A 25,090-nucleotide genomic window follows, 5' to 3' on the forward strand; every position below is an offset into this window, starting at 1 on the left:
GGCAGGCATGGGGCCGCGGCTTCTCTCCGGCTTCGAAGGAGGGCACCGATGCTCTCTTCTGAAGCCGGAGAGAAGCCGCGGCCCCACGCCTGCCGGGGACAGAGAACTCCAGGGCTGCAGAGAAGCCGCAGCCCCGCGCCTGCCAGGCAAAGAGAACTCCGGGGCTGCAGGCTGCGGGTGCCGGTGTTCTCTGTCCCCGGCAGCCGCGGCCCCGCGCCTGCCGGGGACAGAGAACTCCAGGGCTGCGGGCGCCGGTGTTCTCTGTTCCCGGCAGGCGCGGGGCCTGCCTAGTGCCCAGCAGGGGAGAGAAGCCAGGGCCCCGCGCCTGCTGGGGACAGAGTGCTGCAGGCGCTGGTGTTCTCTGTCCTCGCGGCTTCTCTCAGGCTTCTCTCTGCACTGCCAGAACTGCCGCCAAAAAACAAAACAAAACAAACAAAAAAACGCTCTGCCTCTGCAGAATGGACCGAATGTTTATGATATTTATTTTGTAAAAACTCCTTAATTTTTCTTACAGGTAGATAAAAAAGAGCAAATTACATGGTAAGGTGAAAGAGTAATTGCCGAATAATTTAATTAATACCTTTTACATGTAAAATTACCTTTTTTATCTTATGGAATCATATATTATGTAATATTAAATATGATGTTTTTTGTATTATTTAATGTACAAATACAAAATAAGCCTTGAAAAATTGTTGGCGCCCGCCACACTCTTCTGAAAACATTAATGTGCTACTGGCCACAAAAAAGTTGGGGACCACTGCTTTACAGTGACTTAATAAATTCCCCTAGATACAAGGCCAGATCTTCAACTGGTGTTAATTGGTGCAGCTTCATTGACTTCAGGGGAGTTTCAGAATGCCAACACTAGCAACTTTACTGTCAGTCTCATGATATTCAGTGTTTTTCTTGAAGTCCCAGCTCCTGGAGTCAGGTGATTGTGTGTGAGAATCTTTTTCTTTCTTTCTTTCTTTCTTTCTTTCTAAATAAAGTTTCTAGCTCTCATAGTTGCAGAGAAAAGTTAGAAAACATGACCTGGATGACTTAAGGCTCAAAAGCCAGTAGGCAATGAAACAAAGCCCCAATTGGCCCAGTCTTAACTTCTGACACTGGGGGGAACATAATACTAAAATCATACAAATCTCTTTCTTCTCTTCCATCTCCCAACGGAGGACACTGCACAGCAACAAGGCAAGACCTCATCTAGCGCTCAAAAGACCACAGGGAAGGGGACCCAGCTACCATGCCCGCTGCTATATCATGGCCCCGATGAAGTGTGATCATCCCATCTGGGCCTTAAGTGTCTTGTACAACATTGCAGAGGAGGTCTGTGGAAGAGCTAGGACTACAATCTAGAACTTCTGGCTCCTACTCGAGTGCCATCCTTCCTTCCCCTGCATCACCCCTTTTAGCATGGGAAAGCGAAATTCTATGCTATTGACTGGTATCAAAACAAACAGAAGTTCACCTAAACTAGTGAGCTTAACAGTCTGAGCTTCATTAATCATCAGTAAACTCGGAGAAACAAAAGGCAGTGCCCGAAAGTGCCTGATAAGGCGCTGTGCTTTTGCATTGCAAGGAGGCGCGTGGCTCTTTCAGCAGAGTCAGCCAGCTGGCCGAGAGAAAGGTCAGAGTGATGCTGTGGAAAATCATGTAGCGCATGTGCTCAACAGCAGTTTATGAGTCACTGCACCTTCCTGCAGTCGCTGAAGCTGCTCAACTCCTTGAAATGAGAGGGCCAAAACTTGAGTTGGTGTAAGACAGTGTAGTTCCACTGACTTCAATGCAGCTACCCTGATTTACGCCACCTGATGATCAGGTTCATACACTTTGGGGAGTGGGGGGAAATGGTGTAACAATGAAAGTTCAACATGTTTGTGTGATGGATAGGCCAAGCCAGTGACGTTTGCAACTTATTTTAAGGCAGCCTTAAAGAAAGAACGTATGTAAAGTTCCATGGGAATGAGAGAGAGCAAGCACATAGTGAGTGATTCCTTCTGACATTCTGCATGTGAACTGACACAAACTGGCAGCTGTCCCGGCAATGGGGAGGCAGATGACTCTAAATTTAAAGGAGCAGTACACAGAATGACAGCTCCCTTCAGTTTCACAGCTACGTACATGGCAGTGGCATTGCCTTTGCTAACTATATGAACTACTGTGGATGTGTTACGGTCTTTATAAGGTAGCCTCCGTGCGTAGTTAATGGCAAGCATTGTATGGAGGTCAGGAAAGTTTTTGTTAAGATCAGACAGGCTACTGTAGATGGTGAATAAGGTGTTGGCTTTCACTAGCAACACTAAAGGTGTGCTGGGGTTGAAGCTAGGAGTATCGCAAGTCAGTATCTGCAATTCTTCAGAAGCTTGGGCAAGAAATAAAACCTCAGTGCACCAACCATTCTCTGCTTCATAGTTCATCCAGAAAGGAAGCTAGAGGTGTAAGCAAACTTTGGAAAAGGCGTTGGAGTTGTTCCTGTTTTATACAGGATCCACTACAAATATAACTTATGGCTAGGAAAATCAGCCAATGTTTGTCGGTGCTAATGCATTCTGCCCTGGCTAGATTAAACATTTCCTGCTCTCATAAATAAAGAGCTGGTCTGTAATTAAACTCTCACTACGCACTAGCTTTGGCTTAAACTTGTCAGCAGTATGGATTAATTTATATTTAAATAATATTGAATGACGTTTATTAGGTTAAACGTGATCTGATGCTGAGGCCCTTCATCTAACAGTCCTGAGACGTAAATGGCTGGGAATTCTAGGCTGGGTGCTCTGAACTCTGCATCTGCCTTTCCCTGTTGGTCTGAGAGAGACAAAGGCGACGTCTACACTAGAGACCTTACAGCGGCACAGCTGTACCGATGCAGCTGCTTCACTATGCAGCTGTAAAATCTCCTATGTAGCCACTCTATGCCAATAGGAGCAAGCTCGCCCATTGACATAATTAAACCACCCCCAGTGTCGGCGAGAGAGCATAGTGCTGTCCACACCGGCGCGCCGGTCGATGTAACTCGTGTCGCTCAGGGGTGTGGTGGTTGTTTTCCACACCCTTGAGTGACACAAGTTATACTGAGAAAAGTGCTGGTGTAGACATAGTCAAAGTTTGCTGAACTCCACTGAAGGGTGTAAGGCCCATCAGGCTAGCATAAGTCTGGACAGGGGATTTCCCCAATTCCAGCTATTGCAGTACCTACACTAGTGCCTACTTTGGACTGGTAACACTGCTATTTGCAGGAGTGCAGTTTATCCTGGATTCAAGCAAAGAGAAGCGCCACCAATGCAAATAGCAGCTTTCCCTGTTGCCCCCACTAAGGGTTTGCCTTGATGCAGCTACATGAATGCCTGGCTTCCTATGGCTGAATAGAGGACAAAGCCCCACTCAAGACAAGGCCTTATGTGAGTCTTTTCTTGGGGTGCATGTGGATTTTAAGGATGGGGAATGTAGGATTCTCTACCACCAAATCACATTTGTTTTATATGAAATGTATTCTTAAATGATACACTCACCTAGAGTGCATCTATAAATGCAAGAGTTACAACGTAGCTCTGTAGAAAATTGCTTCAAGTCATTTTCATGCCATGGCCCAGAAAGTCTTTAGCTTAGACAAGACAGGGCTGTCCCGTGGCTTTACAGAAATTAGTTCTGTACCATTAATTTGTAGTAATGCAACAGCATTCGCAGCAGCCACGCATGAGTGGGGTCACATGATGCTAGAGGCTTTACAGACATTTCTGAAGACATGAGTCAGCCTGTTCTGGCCATTGTATGCTGGGTAAGAGGGCCAGAATGATGTAGAGGGGCCTGCCTGTTGTGGGTATTGGGACAGCTGGGTGTAAGGGGATCCTAAAAGCCTTGGTGAGGGGTTGAAGAGAATTCCCTGGGCGCAGATGCTGCGGAAGACCCTCATAAGGCTGTCTGCCAAGGACCCACTTGGGAGCCCTAGGGTTGGGGGTGTTCTGGGGTGAGGCGGAGGGCAGGAACGGCGTGTCAGGGGTGAGGCCCCAGCATGCAGCATTGTGAAGATTCTTGGCAGCGCTGTGGCTGTATAACTTATCCCCCCAGTGCTGCCTAAGTACGTGGGGTGGCTCTCCGGAGGCTGGAGCAGCCCAGCATAGCTTGAAGTCACCTTAGCCTCACCTTCCACTTGGCAGTGAGTTCTGTGTTGTGCCTCTTATGTGAGAGTCTGGCCTGCACCTCTGGTCCCTGCCTTTAGATCTTATGATCTTAGTAAACTAGTGACATAGGTGAGGGGAGAAGGGCACAAGCATTTACACTTTTAATGTACGTTTGCAATCGTTTAGAGATACACGAGTTGCCATCTATTCCCATTTGCTCCCTGCATAACCATCATTAACTGATGGATTGTTTTGCTTAGGCATGATTGCAGAGAGATGTCTGGAAGAGGGATTTGAAAGAGCAGTGGTGTTTTGAACAGATCAGGGGGAACAGTCCTTGCAGAAAAGGTATTGTGGAAGAACACACAGGGAAGCTTGGGTAGAAGCTGATAAATGGGTAGACAAGGCCTGTGAGACTGGCAGACCAGAAGAGGTGGGGGAAAGTAGGGGGAGGAAGCTGCAAGAAGAGACAAGAGTGGACAAATAAGGAGGGGCAGCGTTGAATGGCCGTAACTGTTCTGCAATGTTGCTAGGTGTTGTCAAACAGCTACCAGTGAGGTGATCCTCCATGTGCAAGTATATGTAATGTGACACCCCAGGGAGGGTCATTGGTGTTGGGGACTGAACCTCTGGATTTAAGAGGCCCAGGTCAGTTAGCTGTAAGCCAGTAGTAGACTCAGAAACCTTTCTGGGTTACAACCACTAAGGGGGAGAAAGCCCCACACTGTAAGCCCAGAATCTACCTGACGCAGCAAGTCACCTGAGCACTCCCCTCACATGAGTGATTCCATGGACTTCACTGGGATCGTTCATATGCTTTAAATGAGGGCTTGTCTATATGGCAAAATTGACTAGAACAACTAATCTGGATTAGCTCCCTGTGTGGATTGTTACTTTTGAAGTGCATTAATTAGTCTGGAATAAAAGCCACTCTTGTTCCTGAATAGAATGTCCACATGGGGAGCTGCTCTGGACTATAGCTGTTCTGGAGTTCTGATCAATTTCCTTGTGCAGACAAGCCCCCAAGTACCATCCCAAATTGGGGCCACTGTTTGTAAAATGCTTTGAGATCATTCAAGATGAAGGGTGCTATATGAATGTAAATGGTTCCTACCCACTGTGGCTGGGCATATCACTCTGTATGACACCCATGCCTGTGGTGTTGCCAGAAGCAACAAGTATGTCCAAACATTACACTAATTGCAAGGACAGAACAGCAAGCACAATGGAAGAGCAGAAGCAAAAGCCTTGATTATAATGGCTGAAAGCAGTTCTGATGCATGAGGTCCATTTTCAGAGCAATACACAGGCCATTCAGTAGGCAATCCTTTTAAAAATAATGTGAATTAAACCTTTGCTTCTTCACTCACTGCACTCAAAATTCACTCAGTGATAAATGCATCCAATATCATTGCAAAGGTAAATTATTATTGATTTGTAGGCAACACACAGACTATTAGAGACCAAGCTGGTGACATTTTATATTTTAATAGGGTGGCAATTCATTGCTGAAGCAAGTGTAATTTGGTTAAGAATTCTGAAGCCCTAGCTACAAATTTAATCAGCTGATTTAAAAAAGGACACCATTATCAGTAACTTGTGTAATTAAAATCTCTCTTAGCAACTAGTTGAAAAGCTTTTCTCACAGCAGAGAAAACTAACTCATCACAGAAGGTGAAAAAGAGGATGCCCAATAATGGTGAGCTACAATCCTTAGGGCCTGATTCTGCAATCTCATTAAAGTTAGCGGGAGCTAGTGATGCTCAGCACAGTAGCACTTTGCAGAATCTAGCCCATAAGGTGCATCTGAAAGCTCTCCTTTGTAAAACATGAATGATACTGATGCGAGAGGGTATCTGACAAGTGCATACCTTACAGGAAGGCATTGCTTCATGGCATTGATATAGTGTCTCTATTGTTGGGGCCACTAGCACCTGAAGACGGTGACAGAGAATCACCAAACGTTTGTAAGAATTTGATCTCACATTTGGAGCACTCATGTAGTTGCCAGACGCCAGCATATGTGTTGCTTAACAGTGCCTTAGTGACCAAATAGCTTCTGCGGTTGCTGAATAGTGCAAGTTATTCTTGCCAAATCTGTCTGGCTATCTATGCCGAATCTCTACCTTCCAGCTCTACTTTTTTTGTTGATGTAATAGAATCAATACAAAACACAAAGCCCTGTCTGGTTTGGGTCCTTGTAGAGAAAGAAGGCATGGGTCCACAATGTAAACACAGGAGCCGTGGATCTGTGTATCTGTCCTTTCTTGGAGGATAGGGGCCACATCCCTGTAGATCTTTAATTAAGTGCTAATGGCAAAGTCTGCTATCAGCCATATACTGTGGAACAACCATCAGTTGTTTTTAAAATCCTTTTTCCTCTAAATGATTTGTTTCTACTGTTAAGATTCATAGATTCTAGGACTGGAAGGGACCTCGAGAGGTCATTGAGTCCAGTCCCCTGCCCGCATGGCAGGACCAAATACTGTCTAGACCATCCCTGATAGACATTTATCTAACCTACTCTTAAATATCTCCAGAGATGGAGATTCCACAACCTCCCTAGGCAATTTATTCCAGTGTTTAACCACCCTGACAGTTAGGAACTTTTTCCTAATGTCTAACCTAGACCTCCCTTGCTGCAGTTTAAGCCCATTGCTTCTTGTTCTATCCTTAGAGGCTAAGGTGAACAAGTTTTCTCCCTCCTCCTTATGACACCCTTTTAGATACCTGAAAACTGCTATCATGTCCCCTCTCAGTCTTCTCTTTTCCAAACTAAACAAACCCAATTCTTTCAGTCTTCCTTCATAGGTCATGTTCTCAAGACCTTTAATCATTCTTGTTGCTCTTCTCTGGACCCTTTCCAATTTCTCCACATCTTTCTTGAAATGCGGTGCCCAAAACTGGACACAATACTCCAGCTGAGGCCTAACCAGAGCAGAGTAGAGCGGAAGAATGACTTCTCGTGTCTTGCTCACAACACACCTGTTAATACATCCCAGAATCACGTTTGCTTTTTTTGCAACAGCATCACACTGTTGACTCATATTTAGCTTGTGGTCCACTATAACCCCTAGATCCCTTTCTGCCGTACTCCTTCCTAGACAGTCTCTTCCCATTCTGTATGTGTGAAACTGATTTTTTCTTCCTAAGTGGAGCACTTTGCATTTGTCTTTGTTAAACTTCATCCTGTTTAACTCAGACCATTTCTCCAATTTGTCCAGATCATTTTGAATTATGACCCTGTCCTCCAAAGCAGTTGCAATCCCTCCCAGTTTGGTATCATCCGCAAACTTAATAAGCCTACTTTCTATGCCAATATCTAAAGTCGTTAATGAAGATATTGAACAGAGCTGGTCCCAAAACAGACCCCTGCGGAACCCCACTCGTTATGCCTTTCCAGCAGGATTGGGAACCATTAATAACAACTCTCTGAGTACGGTTATCCAGCCGGTTATGCACCCACCTTATAGTAGCCCCATCTAAATTGTATTTGCCTAGTTTGTCGATAAGAATATCATGCGAGACCGTATCAAATGCCTTACTAAAGTCTAGGTATACCACATCCACAGCTTCTCCCTTATCCACAAGACTCGTTATCCTATCGAAGAAAGCTATCAGATTGGTTTGACATGATTTGTTCTTTACAAATCCATGCTGGCTGTTCCCTATCACCTTACCACCTTCCAAGTGTTTGCAGATGATTTCCTTAATTACTTGCTCCATTATCTTCCCTGGCACAGAAGTTAAACTAACTGGTCTGTAGTTTCCTGGGTTGTTTTTATTTCCCTTTTTATAGATGGGCACTATATTTGCCCTTTTCCAGTCTTCTGGAATCTCTCCCATTTCCCATGATTTTCCAAAGATAATAGCTAGAGGCTCAGATACCTCCTCTATTAGCTCCTTGAGTATTCTAGGATGCATTTCATCAGGCCCTGGTGACTTGCAGGCATCTAACTTTTCTAAGTTAAAACAAACAATAGGTTAGTTTAGTTTACTGAGCAGCCTGATCATAGGCTCGGGAAGGAAAGAACTACAGCTGCTGGGTAAGCAGGCATAGCGCACTGTAACCCAGGGCATGGTTTAAAAGAGGGGGAGAATTGTGGAATTCTACCCTCCGGGATAAGGGAAGGCAGGAGGCCTGACACCTGAGGGGTGCACTCTGAGAGACCAGGGAAGAAACAGAACTGCAGCTAGCCCTGCCACCCTGAAGGGAAAAGAGACCCCGTCCCCCATTCTCCAATCTACACACCCCTTTTAAAAACCTGATTTTTTAAAGGTCTTGGGTGACTTCAGCACATAAGCTGTTACTTCTCAGTGCCTGGGGAAATCATGCCATTGATTTAGGTGTCTAAATATGGGGTTAGGGGCCTAAGTACAGACACCCACCTTTGAGATTTTGGGCTGCAAAATGGGGATCTGATTGGTGGCCCCCAGATGTTGTCGTGAGGGTTAGTAGATTAATGATTATAAAACAGTTGGAAGATACAAATGCTGAGTGTTACTATTTTGCATTCAGAAAATCGCTTAAAAATTTGCACAAGTGTATATGAAAAAATCCTGACCATGTGCATTTAAATGCTGATTTCTTATGTTTGAAATACATTTTCATACACTTCTTTTAACTCAGACACATGCTGCAGTTTTTCCCCAGCGACCCTACAAAATGTCATTCAATTTAAAGAGATTGATGGCTTTTCTTATCCTTATGAACAAAAAGTGATGTTAATGCCAAATTATCTAGCATTCTAGCCCAAAGATGATTTGCAGATGAAAACATTAACAGTCTCCTAATTTTTAACATGCACATTTAACCTAATTTAGTTTTTCAATGCTCATATTTTAGGTAATCACAAGAGTAAGTGAAAGCATGATTCAGAATTTCAATATATATTAGCTCAGCTAACGAGACAGGCATTTGCTAGGTAAGATGAATACATCTTACTTTACCAATATAAGGTAGATAAATAATAGTTTAGCCAGTTAATCCTTTTCAAAGTAAGGGAGGAAGAGGCAGATTGACTTTTCTCCAACAGCACAAATTTACCACATCCTGCATATCAATTTACATGTTCCTGCCCCATGGAAGTCAGTGGGAGTTTAGCCTAAATAAACAGTGTATTGAAGTATTTGCCTATATGGTCATTCTCTCTCTCTCTCTCTTTAGGGAGCAAACCATGTGTTAAATACACACATAGTATTATAGGGCTAGTCTGGAAAGCAACTACAAGTTTCCCTACAAGAACTCTGAAGTTATCTTTTTTAAAAGAACAAGGAGTCCGGTAGCACCTTAAAGACTAACAGATTTATTTGGGCATAAACTTTCGTGTGTAAAAACCCCACTTCTTCAGATCCATGGGGATAAAAGGGATATTAGGGCAAGGAAACCATATTTTTTTTAAAAAAACACACCTTAATAGTGTTCTTGGCAGAGAGTGTAAATGCATATTTTTATGGCCAGTGCTTGGATGATCTAAGTTACATTTTAAGTGGCACTGATATAGATTCTTGGACAACAAAAAATGTTATAATGGAGTTAGTCCTGTTAAAAGTACATGAGTGTAGAAATGAGAAGAAACTTAGCAGCAGCTGCTAATTTTTAATGGCCTAAATGGAGAAAAGGAGGCAGGCAACATTTAAAAAGTCACTCTTTGGATATTTTCAAATACTTCCCTTTAACACTGAGGTTTTCCTCTGCTAGATTTTGGTCATCCCCTTTAGAATCATAGAAGATTAGGGTTGGAAGAGACCTCAGCAGGTCATCTAGTCCAACCCCCTGCTCAAAGCAGGACCAACCCCCAACTAAATCATCCCAGCCAGGGCTTTGTCAAGCCAGGCCTTAAAAACCTCTAAGGATGGAGATTCCACCACCTCCCTAGGTAACCCATTCCAGTGCTTCACCACCCTCCTAGTGAAATAGTGTTTCCTAATATCCAACCTAGACCTCCCCCACTGCAATGTGAGACCATTGCTCCTTGTTCTGTCATCTGCCACCATGGAGAACAGCCGAGCTCCATCCTCTTTGGAACCCCCCTTCAGGTAGTTGAAGGCTGCTATCAAATCCCCCCTCACTCTTTTTTTCTGCAGACTAAATAAGCCCAGTTCCCTCAGCCTCTCCTCATAAATCATGTGCTCTAGCCCCCTAATCATTTTCGTTGCCCTCTGCTGGACTCTCTCCAATTTGTCCACATCCTTTCTGTAGTGGGGGGGACCAAAACTGGACGCAATACTCCAGATGTGGCCTCACCAGTGCCAAATAGAGGGGAGGGATAGCTCAGTGGTTTGAGCATTGGCCTGCTAAATCCAGGGTTGTAAATTCAATCCTTGAGGGGGCCACTTAGGGATCTGGGGCAAAATCAGTTCTTGGTCCTGCTAGTGAAGGCAGGGGGCTGGACTCAAGGTCCTTTCCAGTTCTAGAAGATAGGATATTGCCATTAATATATATATATATATATATATAATAATGCTCCTACTAATGCAACCCAATATGATGTTAGCCTTCTTGGCAACAAGGGCACAATGTTGACTCATATCCAGCTTTTCATCCACTGTAATCCCCAGGTCCTTTTCTGCAGAACTGCTGCTTAGCCAGTCCCCAGCCTGTAGCAGTGCATGAGATTCTTCTGTCCTACGTGCAGGACTCTGCACTTGTCCTTGTTGAACTTCATCAGATTTATTTTGGCCCAATCCTCCAATTTGTCTAGGTCACTCTGGATCCTATTCCTACCCTCCAGCGTATCTACCTCTCCCCCCAGTTTAGTGTCATCCGTGAGCTTGCTGCGGATGCAATCCATCCCATCATCTAGATCATTAATGAAGATGTTGAACAAAAACAGCCCCAGGACCGACCCCTGGGGCACGCCGCTTGATACCGGCTGCCAACTAGACATCGAGCCGTTGATCACTACCTGTTGAGCCCGACAATCTAGCCAGCTTTCTATCTACCTTATGGTCTATTCATCCAGTTCATACTTTTTTTAAGCTTGCTGGGAGACCATATCTAAAGCTTTGCTAAAGTCAAGGTATATCATGTCCACCGCTTTCCCCATATCCACAGAGCCAGTTATCTCATCATAGAAGGCAATCAGGTTGGTCAGGCATGACTTCCCCTTGGTGAATCCATGTGGACTGTTCCTGATCACCTTCCTCTCCTCCAAGTGCTTCGAAATGGATTCCTTGAGGACCTGCTCCATAATTTTTCCAGGGACTGAGGTGAGGCTGACTGGTCTGTAGTTCCCTGGATTCTCCTCCCTCCCCCCCCCCCCCCTTTTTTTTTTTTTTTTTTTAAGTTGGGCGTGCAGGCTTGTTCTTTGGTGGTCAAATATGAACCTTTGGGAAATCTTTCATGATTTTCTTTCTATTATGCATCAGTAAAATCTGCTTTTTCTTAAGATAACTAGAATCAGGTCTTGGATGCTGGCAGGATCCTAGAAGTGCCATGGAGTCTTGGCTACCATCTTGGATTCAGGCAGGGCAAATACAGCAAAACCCTTAATTGTTTACAAACGTCATTTCTGAACGTCTCTCTTTCCTTATGCTCGAAAGATCATATGCTAACATTAAAATACAAACTTGTGTTAATGCTTTTTAAAACTTTTTTTAAAAAAGTTGAAACATGCTCAGGAGAAAGGAATCCAGAAACTGTTTTTCTTCTGTCTTCCTTGACTCAAAGTTGACATCCCAAACAAACAGACATACACCCTTTTAAGTCCAGTAAAAATATTAAGGTCCAGACCCTGCTAGCTGTGTCACACTAGAGGAGCCTACAAAACCTTTGAGCATTTATTAGCAAGTATTAGACAGTCCCTTAGAGACACAGTACATTTTAAAAATATTTGTCCGTTCTTAATAGTAAATAGCTGTACAAAATTGATTCAAATTAAAATTGGCACTCAGATTTAGTACACTGTAAATCATACATCCTACTCTAGCTAGTTGTTATAGGAATATTTTAGTGCACTGGCCAACATTAGCCCCAAAACTTTTCTCCTTTTACTCCTTTGTTTCCTATAATCCTCCAATCTTCCAGACAAGACGTAGAACACTGTAAATAACTATTGGTTTGTTTTTGACGTATTGCTGTTTATATCCCATTTCTAAAAGGAATCTGTGCTTCTCCAGTAGGCGACTTAAGTGGCCTCTCCTAGGGAAACTAATACACTTGTTGTTTTTGAGATATATTGTTTTAAAAAGTGCTACTAGCTTATTTACAAAAATAATGTTTAATCATAGAAATAACTGTTCTGTGCATGCCAGAAAACTTCTGCATTTAGTGGCTGACACTTCAGGAAGCACTTATTCTTTAGGCAAGTTTCAAGTTTTTAGGCAAACGTACAATACATGAGCTAAGGCAGGGGATGCATAGAATACAATTAAGGAAGAACACAGGAAGTAAGTCCCTTCTATCCCTGTTATGAGTAGAGCTATGGGGAAAATGGGTTCCCCATTTCATGAAAAAATTTGAGGTTTCAAAAGTGTTTCCTGTTCCACACTGGGACAAAACCAAAATCTTTCCAAATCTGGTGCAAACCCCCCCCCCCAAAAAACAAAACAAACAAACAAAAAAAAGGGTGTGAGAATCAACCCCCTTACCCCCTTGCCAATACCTAATGGTTAGGGTACTAACCCAGGTCTCCCACACAGGGCCGGCTCTACTGTTTTTGCCACCCCAAGCAGTACGCCGAATTGCCGCCACGGACGGTGGGGGCAGTCCATGTGCCGTTAGGGCAGCACGCCTGTTTCCGCGGCGGCAGCAATTTGGCGTGCTGCTTGCAGCGGCAAAAACACATAGACTGCTGCCCCTTGCAGATTGCCGCCCCAAGCACCTGCTTGGAATGCTGGTGCCTGGAGCCGGCCCTGCTCACACAACCTAGTTCTGAATCAGGGGTATATCCAGACTACCCGCCGTATCGGCAGGTAGCGATCGATTTACCAGGGATCGATATATTGCGTCTCGTTAAGACGTGGTATATTGATCCCCGAACGCGCTCCCCGTCGACTCCGGAACTCCACTGGAGCGAGCGGCGGTAGCGGAGTCGATGGGGGAGCCGCGGCCGTCAATCCCGCGCCATGTGGACCCAAGGTAAATCGATCTAAGCTACTTTGACTTCAGCTACGCTATTCACGTAGCTGAAGTTGCGTATCTTAGATCGATCCCCCCGCCCCGCCCCAGTGTAGACCAGCCCAGGCAGAGCAAGGATTTGAACTTGGGTGTCTACCACATTCCGAGTGTCCTAATTACTGAGCTAGTGTGGGGTGGGTCTCTGGAAAAAAAGTTTAATTGCAACTGATACATTGGTCAAAACCAAAGCCTTTTTAGTATAATCAGCATTTTCCTATCAAAGAAGTTTCACTGAAAAATTCCCCAACCAGCTCCAATTGTGAGTACTTTTTTAACTGATGTAGGATAAGCAAAACCAACATTCATGTGCTAGTAGGATACAGAATAGAATTTGGAATTATATACCTAGTGCCTTCCATAATCCAGGTATCCCAAAGTACTTTGAAGTAGTCAGACGGGGCAGTGGAAGCAAATGTTTAGCAACCATTGTGAGTTAGATTCCAAAGATGTGGCCAGTCAGTTTGCCCAACTGTGGTGTGTTGCAGAAACACAAACTTCCTATAACTGAAGAATCTGCTATATTGCAGAAAGGAGAGTCGGATTCCTGGGGGGCACAAAGGGGACATTAGCTGACCTAATGCCCCCTCCTGCACAAGGGGTCACCCTGGGTGATACAGAGTCAGCTCCACACCTTCACGCTGTGGGGATAAAAGGTCTGGCTGCTAGACCACCTCTCTGCAGCGGTTGCTGGAGTTGTCCCTGGGGGCTGTGGAAACAAAGCACCTCCTCTCTGCATGCTGATCCCTGGCCCTACAAACCCTAAAACGCAAAAGCAAGGTGCATCGCTTTGAAGACCTAATGGGTGGTTCTGGGGTTCTGCCAGTTGGGGTGCAGCTGTAATTACCACCACGATTGCATAGCAACTGCCCTTCTGGGAACAGCGTTCTGATGAGAGCTGTTTTATCAACACATTCTCTGGCTGCCCCCTGGCAACATCCCTTTCCCCACCCACTTTCTGACCCCTTCGTCCACCACCACTATAAGCAGAAACTTGGCTGCTTTGTGCTGCCTCAGTCTAGCATCAACCCTTCTAATGGGGGTCTTTACCCTGGTCAGGAATTGAACCCAGGTGTCATGTATGTCCCTGCAAATTAGAGTGTTAAAGAGACAAGTCCCACTAGGCCTGTTGCAAACATGCCTGATTTCCTTCAATAGAAAAAGGAAGCATGTACCTCCCATATCAAAACACGCACTGTAATAAGAGACTCTACAGAAACCCAGTACTTTGCAACTGTCCAGCTTTGCCTTGTTGGCAACTGTGACTAGGCAGCTAGCAGAAACCTACTGTCCTACTTAGCCTCTCTCAAACAGCAAAGAAATACGGGGCTAGGACTTGCTGTAGCTGTCTGACACATACAGGAGAAAACAGACTCCCTGGTTGCACCACTCCTAGCGCCTCGGGCTTTTTGGTCTGTCAGCATTTGTCTGTTCTCTCTGAATCTAATTTGCTTTCTTGCATGTTGAGTAAGTATTTCTGGCATGCAATCCTAACATGCAGTGTGCATTGCAGCATTTCATTACCTTACAGGTTCACAGCACATAGGAGTTGAGCTTTTTACTTTCAGCTTTAGATCGTCAGACTCTTCTTCCAACTGGATAACCAGCTCTCCCTGGATAAACCAAACAAACATGCCAACATACTACTTGCCCACGACAAAGAACTGCTTTATACCAGCTGCTTGGCACTAGGAAAAAAGTTATATGCATCTCAGGTAAGGGGGCACTATACTTAAAACTTCCCCTAGGATAACTCCTCCCTTAGTTACCTTCCCAAAGTTCAAGCAAGGATGTGTGTTTGGTAATACCTTGGAGCACACTTTCTTTTGGGGACACACTGGGTGAAGGAGCGCTTCTAAGAGGTCCAGTCAGGCAGCACAGAGAGATTTTCTCTCAATGCTGGTCATAAACTTACATGAGATGAGCTTTAACTTGAATATACCACAAACTAGAGAATAAACAAGCACTACTCAACCTACTGCAAAGCCAGCCCCCATCTAACCTGTCACGGAGTTCCTGTGGCTGCTTCCTATCTCCCTTTCTCCTAGTCAATAAGCCCTGTTCACCATCAGCTTTCCCCTCCCTCAGAAGCTCTCTCATTACCCCACAATCTATTCCACCTGCATGACACTTGAGCAAGGAGTTAACTCCCTGACTGCTGGATTCTGGAGGGGACTGTACACAGGTGGCTCCAGTCACCAGCTGGGGATAGACAGTGGGCCGCACCCAGGGTAGGTTTCTGTCCCTTTCTTCAGGGCTCTGTTTATTGTCTTCACAAAGAAAGAAAAGTGCACAACAAGAAACACAAACAATGTCACTAGGGGTTCGCACTGGGTAGGGACCTTTCTGAAACCAGGGGCTTCACAGGAAGGGGGTGGGCAGGCAGCTGGCAGACTCCTCCTCTGGTTACCAGAGAGTACCCTCTCTCATCTCTTCTGGTTTTCCCCTCCCTTCAGGGAGCTGAGTTCACCTTTCTGATGTCCAGGTGAGAGTGTGGGCCAATCATGAGGTGCTGATCATCTATGTCAGCTGATTCCCAGCACCTATCTGCTGGGCTGCTCCCTGTCTCTCCTCCTTCCCCCAGATATCAAAGGGGCAGATTGCCCTGTCATAGGGACCGGCTTGCATGTTATTTCTTTGTGGACAACTTAATTCACCCCTCCCAGTACAAAGCTTGAGCGAACAGCTTAGGGTGAAGGTTAAGAGTCAGGGTATGTCTACACTTAAAATGCTACCACACACAGCTGCAGCTGTGCTGCTGTAGTGCTTCAGTGTAGACACACACTACCGCAATGGGAGGGGTTCTCCTGTCACTGTAGGTGATCCACCTCCCTGAGGCCATGTCTACATGAGTGAGCTTACGGTGACACAGCTGTACTGATACAGTTGCGCCACTGTAAGATCGCTCGTGTAGCCGCTCTATGCTGAAGGGAGAGCGCTCTCCCGTTGACATAATAAAACCATCTCCACGAACGGCGGTAGCTCTGTCGGCAGGAGAGGCTCTCCCTCCGACATCAGGCTCTGCACGCTACCGCTTGTGCCAGTGAAACTTACAGTAGAACCTCAAAGATACGAACACCAGAATTACAGACTCACCGGTCAACCGGACACCATGTGAAACAAAGTAACCAATCAGGCAGCAGCGAACAACAACAACAAAAAGCAAATACTGTATTGTGCCTCTATTGCATCTTAAAGGTAGGCACATCTGGGCTGCCTGTCCCCACCCTTTTCCTTACCCCCCCTACGTGCGCGGGGCACCCACTTACAGTAGGGGTTGAATATGCTGAGATTGGCAGGCAAAGCTGTGAGCCCCCACTGGCAGCCCGAGGCAGCCAGAGCAGGAGTGGCACTGGGGTCTGCGCTGCTTTCCTGTAAGCCGTGGGTGCTGTATGCACCCACCCTCCCCTAGCCAGGAGTGGGGAGCCCTGTTTTCACAGACATCCCCCTGCTGTGAGGGGGATGGGCTGTTTTCATCACCACCACCCTGGTTGGGAGGGGGACAAGCTTAGAAGCTGCCTGCAAGGAAACTGCCTAGGTGCCTCTGGAACCTGGCCTGGAGTGTGAACTGCTGGAGCCGGAGCTGTGTTTTGTTCAGAGTTACGGACAACCTCCATTCCCAAAGTGTTCGTAACTCTGAAGTTCTACTGTATGTCGCTCAGAGGTGTGTTTTTTCACACCCCCGAGTGACATAACTTTTGCCGACATAAGTGGTAGTGTAGACATGGCCTCAGAGGCAGTGGCTAAATCGACAGAAGAATTCTTCCATTCACCTAGCACTGTCTACACCAGGGGGTAGGTTGGCATAGCTACATCTCTCAGGGTGTAGATTTGTCACACCCCTGAGCGGTGTAGCTAGGCTGATGTAAATTCCCAGTGTCGACCAGTCCTCAGTGATCCACCTGCAACAACTCATGGACAGGCCACTGGGCTGTATTGCGGCTCAGCTATGGCATTTATTCTAGCACGTGTGCAAAGTCTATATCCAAACACTACAAAAACGAATGAAATCCAAACAATTTCTTCATGTGGATTTTTTACATTTTATTTGAAAGCAGCACACACTCTCAGACAAAATGCATATAACAGTACTTAGTGGCAGAGGAAAGAGAGTCCATTAAATAGGTGAGGGGAAAAGCTGTATATAAAACTACAAAATATCTATGTGCTGGGGTAGTTTTCCAGCACTTAACCCCAGTGCACAATGCATGAGCATGTAGGGCAGGAATCCCTCACAGAGAGATCATTAAGCTCATATACAATATATACAGTAAGGGCCATAGCCGAGATTATACTAGAGGGTGCTTGGGCCTACACAGGAATCTGTTGCTTGTTGAATATAATTTCATACCTGTTCTGCTCAGATACAGAAGTCCCGAACCAGCAATAATGGGCTGTATCTCCGCCCCACAGTAGCAACTGAGTTGTGGAATTTGTGAACTAGCTTATTCTAGAATGAGGGTTTTGTTGAGTGCTTTCTGCTTCATTTTCTCCATGTGTCCTTGCAGTCTCTCTCTGAGTTTGCTATTCTGGGATTGTAAATACCAATCCAGCTGGTCTCTCGGGTCTCTGCAGGAGATGGTGAAAGTAATTTATATTTATAACAACAAGGTAAACTATTATATAAAGGTGATAAAACCAAAGAGAGCCATTCATGGCAATGTGTCATATTCACTCTTTTTTTAAGGGCAGGAGATAACTTTAGTAAGGTCTATAAAAGTGCTGTTCTACGTGAGTATATGCAGTATTGAAAAGTGTAACAAGAACTGCAAACGTGGCATTCCATCTGAGCTCAGCTAACTGCTGACTGGGGAGGTAACTACTTACCTTACAGTAAGAATGTACTAGGAGCAATTTCAAGAGTATTTAGAAAAATGTAAATGGTATAATCCAGTAAAACACACACACATACAATAATGCTAATAACGAGCCTTCCATTGAGAATGCCAGGGACTTCCACTGGCATTGAAAGACACTGAATTGGGCCTTAACTGTTTGTTAATACAATCTTGGTTTCCCCATCATAGAGCCCAAGCAAATAGGGAACTTTTCCCCAAATCTGTCATGCAGGAAATGCTAAACCAGGTTATGGCTGTATTACTGCCTAGTGGTTGTAGCAGCAGCCACTGTCTTCTGTGTCCTCTTCCTTCAACATGGGGATTGGGACCTGTGGATTGGCCAGGCTCTACCATTTCCCAGGCCTGTCCTCAGTCCTCTGTGTAGCCATGTGGAGAAAGCAACTGTGGGCAACTCAGCACTGGGATGAGAATCACAATTTTTCATATTTATTCTGGTTGTTTTGGCCATCAAACCACAAGCTTCTCTGTAGCCAAGTCACAGAGCCTGTATCATTGCACAATAAAGTGTCCTGAGAATAAATTCAAACTCCACGTCTTATCAGCTCCATGGAGAAGCAGTTTCATAGAGTTTAAAGTCAGAAGGGGCCATTAGATCATCTAGTCTGACCTCCTTTATATTGCAAGCCATTAAATTTCACCCAGATACCCCTATGTTGAGCCCTGTGACTTTAGGGAGTCCTCATAAGACTAAGCGATTGTGTGTCCCAGCAGAGAACAGGAGAGACCAAGGTGCCAGTAATGCCAGAGGCTCCTGCAATGGCAGGGAATTGATTAGCTGAGATATGCCCCGATTATCCTAGCAGGCGATCCATAGCCCAGGCTGCAGAGAATGGTCAAAACCCCCAAGGTCCCTGCTGATCTGACCTGGGGAAAAATTGCTTCCCAACCCCCAACCAGGGATCAGTTTGACCTTGCACATGTGAGCAAGACACAGCAGCCAGGCAACTGAGAGAGGATTCCCTGCTCTGGTCTACCCCATCCAGTATCCCACCTCCTGCTGTGGCCCATCTCTGATGCTTTAGAGGAAGGTGAAAACCAAACCAAACCAAACCAAAAAACCCACAGCCATGTTGGCAAAGAGATACACTATATTCTCTAGTAGATGTAATCACTGCTCTACAACTAATGCAAATTGGAGTTTTGTGATCACCTGCAAAGTAATCTAAATAACACAGCCTCCTCTGGCTAGTGCAGAAGTACCCAAAGCTCAATGAACAGAACATTTCTAATGCAATATTCTACTGTGTTCAATAGAGGTTTTTATGCTGTGTTCATTACTATAGTATGTAAGTGCCTTCCAATCAGGGGTGGCTCTATGTATTTTGCAGCCCCAAGCACGGCAGTGAGGCAGTTTTCAGCGGCATGCCTGCGGGAGGTCCGCTGGTAACGCGGATTTGGCGGCGCTCCTGCGGGAGGTCCGCCGGTCCTGCGCCTTTGGCGTACCCGCCGCCGAATTGCCGCCGAAACCGGCGGACCTCCCGCAGGCACGCTGCCGAAGGCAGCCTGACTGCCGCCCTCACAGGGACCGGCACGCCGCCCCCTGCTGCGCTTGGAGCCGCCCCTGCTTCCAATCATGCATTAAACTATGTGACTAATACCTGTCACATGTCTGTTCTTTCATCTGCTCCCCAGGGGGAGAAGTGTGATTAGGGAGTGTTTTGTTTTGATTTTTTATAACACACACACATGCGCACACAAACCTGTTTGTTAGAGAAAGCCAGGTCAAAGAAATGTGCCTTGCACTTAGAGTGAAAGGTGGTGAGGTTTGTGATGGTCTTTGGTTCCTATGAGAGTTCATTCCAAAGCTGTGGGCCAGTCTGTCTCCTGATCGAAGACGTGTTTAAAGTAGGGTGGGTTTTTTTAGCTTTGTAGAAAACAACAGAATTTTAAAAGACTGAATCTTACAGTCACACATCTTCTTACCCAGAAAGAGGAGCTGAGGTATCCACTGTGTTGCTGGAAGCAAATTTAACATCCAGGGGTGTATCACTAGGAGAAAAAGGCCATTCTTTATTAACACACACTATTCCAGATCCTCATGTTCTAAACAACACAGTGAGAGGAAATAGAGAAAGCAGTAATGAGACACATAAGTAAACCCAGGTGCTTATGTACTACAAATTACTGTCAATTGACACTGCAGAGATGACAGTAATTACAGTTGCCATAATGCTTGGCATTTATATAATGCTTTATGGATGATATGCTGTCTACGGGGTTTGGAAACTCAATTCCTTTTCAAATTCATGGGAATTAGGTGATTTGAAAATCACAGCCTGCAAATTCAAAGCTCTGGATTAGTTGATTTCTCAACAGCTTTGTGAGGGAGGCAGGTAAGTATTATTACCCCCAGTTTACAGATGGCAAAACTGAAGCATGGAGAGGTGAAGCAATTGGCCCAAAGCCACAGTGAGTCAGCGACCGAGCCAGGGTTAGAACACAGGATCGCCTCATGCCATTTTGCCAGACCACATTGCCTCTGGCTTAAGACCCCTACCTCCAGAATACCATGCTCACCATCATATTTTACCACCTTAGCCCTGTTCACCTTCCCTGCCCTCCTCAGCCCCCCTCACACCGTTCTACAGCTCCCCATAGGTGTGCTTTCCCTCACATATCTCCCCACAGAGTTGCTATCTAATACATCTTGAAGCCAGGACAACAGAGTTAGCCGTACTTCTCCCTCATCACCTAACCCACAAAACTCCTGTCCATTCCCCAGAGCACTCCCCATCCCCCAGCTGACCAGCCTGGCTCCCCAGAATCCCTGTGCTGAGCTGTGGATGCAATGCTTAGGGTTCGTCTATACTTACCCGCTGGTTCGGCGGCAAGCAATCGATCTTCTGGGATCGATTTATCGCGTCTTGTCTAGATGCGATAAATCGATCCCGGAAGTGCTCACCGTCGACGCCGGTAATCCTGCTCCGCGAGAGGAGTAGGCGGAGTCGACGGGGGAGCCTGCCTGCTGCGTGTGGACCCGCGGTAAGTACCTTTAAGTTCGAACTAAGATACTTCGACTTCAGCTACGTTATTCACGTAGCTGAAGTTGCGTATCTTAGTTCGAACTGGGGGCTTAGTGTGGACCAGCCCTATGTGTGGGAAGCTGTGACTCTTTCGCTGGGGAAGTCTAAAACAAACATCACCATCCCAAGGGAAATTTCAAAGGACTCATTTCCTCTGCCAATGTCAGTAAATAGCTGACCAAAAAAACTATTATAGAAAATTCACCTGGCCCAAGAAGAGCGAGTGCGTTTTATTTTGGAGACTAAATTCAAGCATGAAACAAAGGGATTCAGTTCCGCTCCAAGTGCACGATCCGAACGTCATCTTCAGGATGGCAATGCTAGGAGACCTCAGAAATGAGCTTGTACATAAACCGAAACAAGAGACGTGCCCTCAACTTCCTTGCCAAGCGTCTTCCCTATATTTAAATAAATAGACATTTACCTTCCATCTTTCAGTGGTTTGCTTTTGACTTCTTCCCCTGATTCAATCTGCGGAAATTCAGCTTTCAGCATATCTGGGGTAAGAACCACTTTTAACTCAGCTTCAGTCTCACTGAAAATGAATATGTTGAAAAACACTTAGTTTTCACCTATTATTATTTTTTACCTGTCCCATATTTTTTAGCCTGGGAACACAAAAGGATGTGTTATGCGAGAAGAACCATCTGTACTTTTTTGTTGCTCGGTGAGTGTTTTTATACACATGCTATATGTACACACACATACACACACGGGTGCTAAAAACTCAGTGCAAATTATATTAAATAAATAATAGAGAGGAAACTTACTAGCCAGTTATATTTTCCTTGTCTCTCTCGGGTAAGTCATCCAGCATTGGTGATACATCTATTGGAAGCATATCTAAATTGTAGGGATCACTACTGTGGAAATGACATAATCATATGTTTGAGATGAGAAAGGTAGGGTAATGGCACATGATGATAAATATGTTCTAGGGATCTTCACATTATAAATATCCTGGAAAATTCAGATACTTTGGAAAACAAATACATCAGCTACCTATAGACCGGGGTGGGCAAACTACAGCCCGCAGCCCACATCCAGCCCGGCCCCCAAGCTCCTGGCCCAGGAGGCTAACCCCCGGCCCCTCCTCTGCTGTCCACCCTCCCCCACAGCCTCAGCTTGCTCGCTCCGCTGCCGGCGCAATGCTCTGGGCGGCGGGGCTGTGAGCTCCTGGGGCAGCACAGGTGCAGAGCCCGGCCTGATCCGGTCTCTGTGCTGTGTGGTGGCGGCGGCGGCAGGGTGCTCCAGCCGGGTGGCGCGGTTGTAGCGCCGCCAGCCACTGGTGCTCCAGGCAGCACGGTTAGGGGGCAGGGAGCAGCGGGGGTTGGATAGAAGGCAGGGGAGTTCGGGGTGGTGGTCAGGGGGCGGGGGTGTGGATGGTGGTCGAGGGGGAACAGGGGGTTGAATGGGGGCAGTCAGGAAGGAGGGGGGGTTGGATGGGGCGGCAGGGGGCAGTCAGGGGCAGGGGTTCCGAGGGCAGTCAGGGGACAGGGAGAAGGAGTGGTTGGATGGGGTAGGGGCCCCAAGGTGGCTGTCAGGAATGAGAGGAGGGGTTGGATGGGGCGGCAGAGATTCGGGGGCAGTCAGGGAACAGGGGTCCCAGAGGGGCCGTCAGGGAACGGGGGGATTGGATGTGGGTGGAGTCCCGGGGGTGGGGCAGATAGGAGGTGGGGGCCGGGCCACGACCCGCTCCCCTAACCGGCCCGCCATACAATTTATGAAACCCGATGCGGCCCTCAGGCCAAAAAGTTTGCCCACCCCTGCTATAGACACATGAGTCAACAAAGCACAGTTTTGTTTTTTAAAGGTTAGATCCAAAATTGTTAAAGTTAGGCTCCTGAGTATATACTTAGGCACCTAAATAAGTACGCCTCTACCCCGATATAATGCGACCCGCTATAACACAAATTTGGATATAACGCGGTAAAGCAGCGCTCCCGGGGGGCGGGGCTACGCGCTCCGGCGGATCAAAGCAAGTTCGATATAACGCGGTAAGATTTTTTGGCTCCCGAGGACAGCGTTATATCGGGATAGAGGTGTAGCTTGATTTTCAAAGCAGCTGCGGCTCCCATTAACCTCAATGGCAGCTCTGAATGCTCAGCACCTCTGAAAGTCAGGCCATCTATTTAGGTGCCTTAGATACCTAACATTAGGTACCCAGGTTTTGAAATGGTCATAGTTAGGTTTTCACTCAGCTATGAGTGTGTTACACTGCTAATGCAGATAGCTGTAGTAGGTACTAAGACCTCAATTCAGCAAAGCACTGAAGCATGTGCTTATTTTAAGCACGTACTTACATTTCATTGGCTTCAAGGGGACTTAAGTACCTGCTTATAGTTAAGCACATGACTGAAAGACTCGCATTGACTTCAATGGGTTTTTGGTCCATGCCGTGCTGAACAGGAATGCATTTAAGTATGTTCTGAATTGGGGCCTAAGTGCTATGCTCCAAGTGAATTAGTGTCACCCTCTTCCCCGCTGCAGAGCTAGAACTATGGGAGCAGGGTGAGTAAAGAAGCAAAGCTGCTGTGACCCACAGTGGCAGTGGGGAGGGAGGGAGAGAGATGTTGCAATCAGATGCATGTGTCTTAGATGTCACGTGTCCCGCTCACACCCTCACACATGCAGGGTATGCAGAGCTGAGTTGCTAGTATCTCCCGCCGGTGCCTGGGGCTGAAGTGGAGCAGTCTTAGTCCATAAGGTCGGCTCTTATTAGACTGAAATGCCACTTACAGGGCTAGATTCTGCCCCCCACCCTTACTCACACTGAGCCTGACCCACTGCCCACTGAAGTCAATGCGAGTCTTTCCACTGGCTTCCATGGATTGGGCCCAGTGAGTAGTAATTTACTCTGCACATAGTCCTCTTTGTTTCAATGGGACAATGTGTGACGTTAGTTACTGGTCGATATGAGTAAGGGTGGCAGAATCTGGCCCGGAGTGAAGGTGTTTGATGTTCAAACTCTTTCTTACCAATGATGCATCCCTGTGCTTGCCACAGTGGGAGCATTAGACAAGGCTGAATAAACCACTGACGGGAATCGTCTCCAGTACGTTACTCCTCGAATGACTTCCTGAAACGACAACAGTCCCAGTGACCATGCGGGTAAAATGCAATCAGTAAAGAAAGGAAGGGTGGGAGAAACGTGTGCAGGAGGGAATGCCTTGCTTTGCTTGGTTAAAGCCTGTGTGTGCTGAGCTTCAGTTCTCTTCATCTGAAAAGTTACTGGCTCCAGTGCAGGGCCCTGGAGATGCAGTGGGGGGTTAAAAGAGGGAAATCGTGAGGAGATCCTCAGGGCTGCTGCACAAAGGACATGGAGAAGCTCTAGGGAGGAACAAGCTTCCACCAATGGACAATCACATTTACCCATAAATGCTAATAATCAACTGCGTATGCCATTAATAGCGTAACACAGCTTCCATCTGGGATAATTGTTTAGGTTCTATTTGAGTCTACAAGGCAAATTCTCTGCTGACTTACACCCTTTGCAACTAATATTTCACTGAAACCAAAAGCTGTACCTTGTGATGCAGAAATTTCTTTTGTGTAATTGGAATGCTGGATCCTGTGGGATATTCTTTGGTGAATCTATATTTTGGATGAGGACAAAGATGATACTCAATGTTTGTTTCTGAATAGTCCAAAGGCTGCATACAGACATACAATCCTGGAGTAGGATTCTGAAAACAAACACAAAGAAGAGATTTAAAAAAAATAATTCTGAGCCCTTTGAGCAAATCTGTCACTGAAAAATTCAGTTCTTGTCATTAATAAGAAAGGGATTCCCAGCTCAAACTCCACCACCTAGATCCCACTTTGCCTCTTTAGTTCAACTCAACACCTGATCTCTCCTTCCTCCCCTTTACCCCAAGGCTAAGTCTGTCCTATGATCCCCTATGGAACACGGCTAGCAACAGACACTACCTGGGACCACTCCTGGCTCATTGATTTCAATGGGAGTTAGGC

General features: G+C 46.1%; 1 protein-coding gene across 1 annotated transcript in view; it reads right to left on the minus strand.

The window, feature by feature from the left end:
* Positions 1-17,681: 17,681 nt before the first annotated feature.
* The window catches only part of CFAP221 (cilia and flagella associated protein 221), a 29,262-nt gene continuing 21,853 nt past the window's right edge, over positions 17,682-25,090 (minus strand). The window contains exons 20-25 of the mRNA XM_026647790.1: positions 24,646-24,804; positions 24,097-24,197; positions 21,889-21,981; positions 21,543-21,653; positions 20,019-20,084; positions 17,682-17,805 (exon numbers count right to left, since the gene is read on the minus strand). Of these exons, the coding sequence (XP_026503575.1) occupies positions 17,682-17,805; positions 20,019-20,084; positions 21,543-21,653; positions 21,889-21,981; positions 24,097-24,197; positions 24,646-24,804 (654 nt within the window). The remainder of the gene's footprint in view (positions 17,806-20,018; positions 20,085-21,542; positions 21,654-21,888; positions 21,982-24,096; positions 24,198-24,645; positions 24,805-25,090) is intronic.

This window comes from Terrapene carolina, unplaced genomic scaffold (genome assembly GCF_002925995.2).
Source record: "Terrapene carolina triunguis isolate 2854851 unplaced genomic scaffold, T_m_triunguis-2.0 Scaffold62, whole genome shotgun sequence".
NCBI classification, from domain to species: Eukaryota; Metazoa; Chordata; order Testudines; family Emydidae; genus Terrapene; species Terrapene triunguis.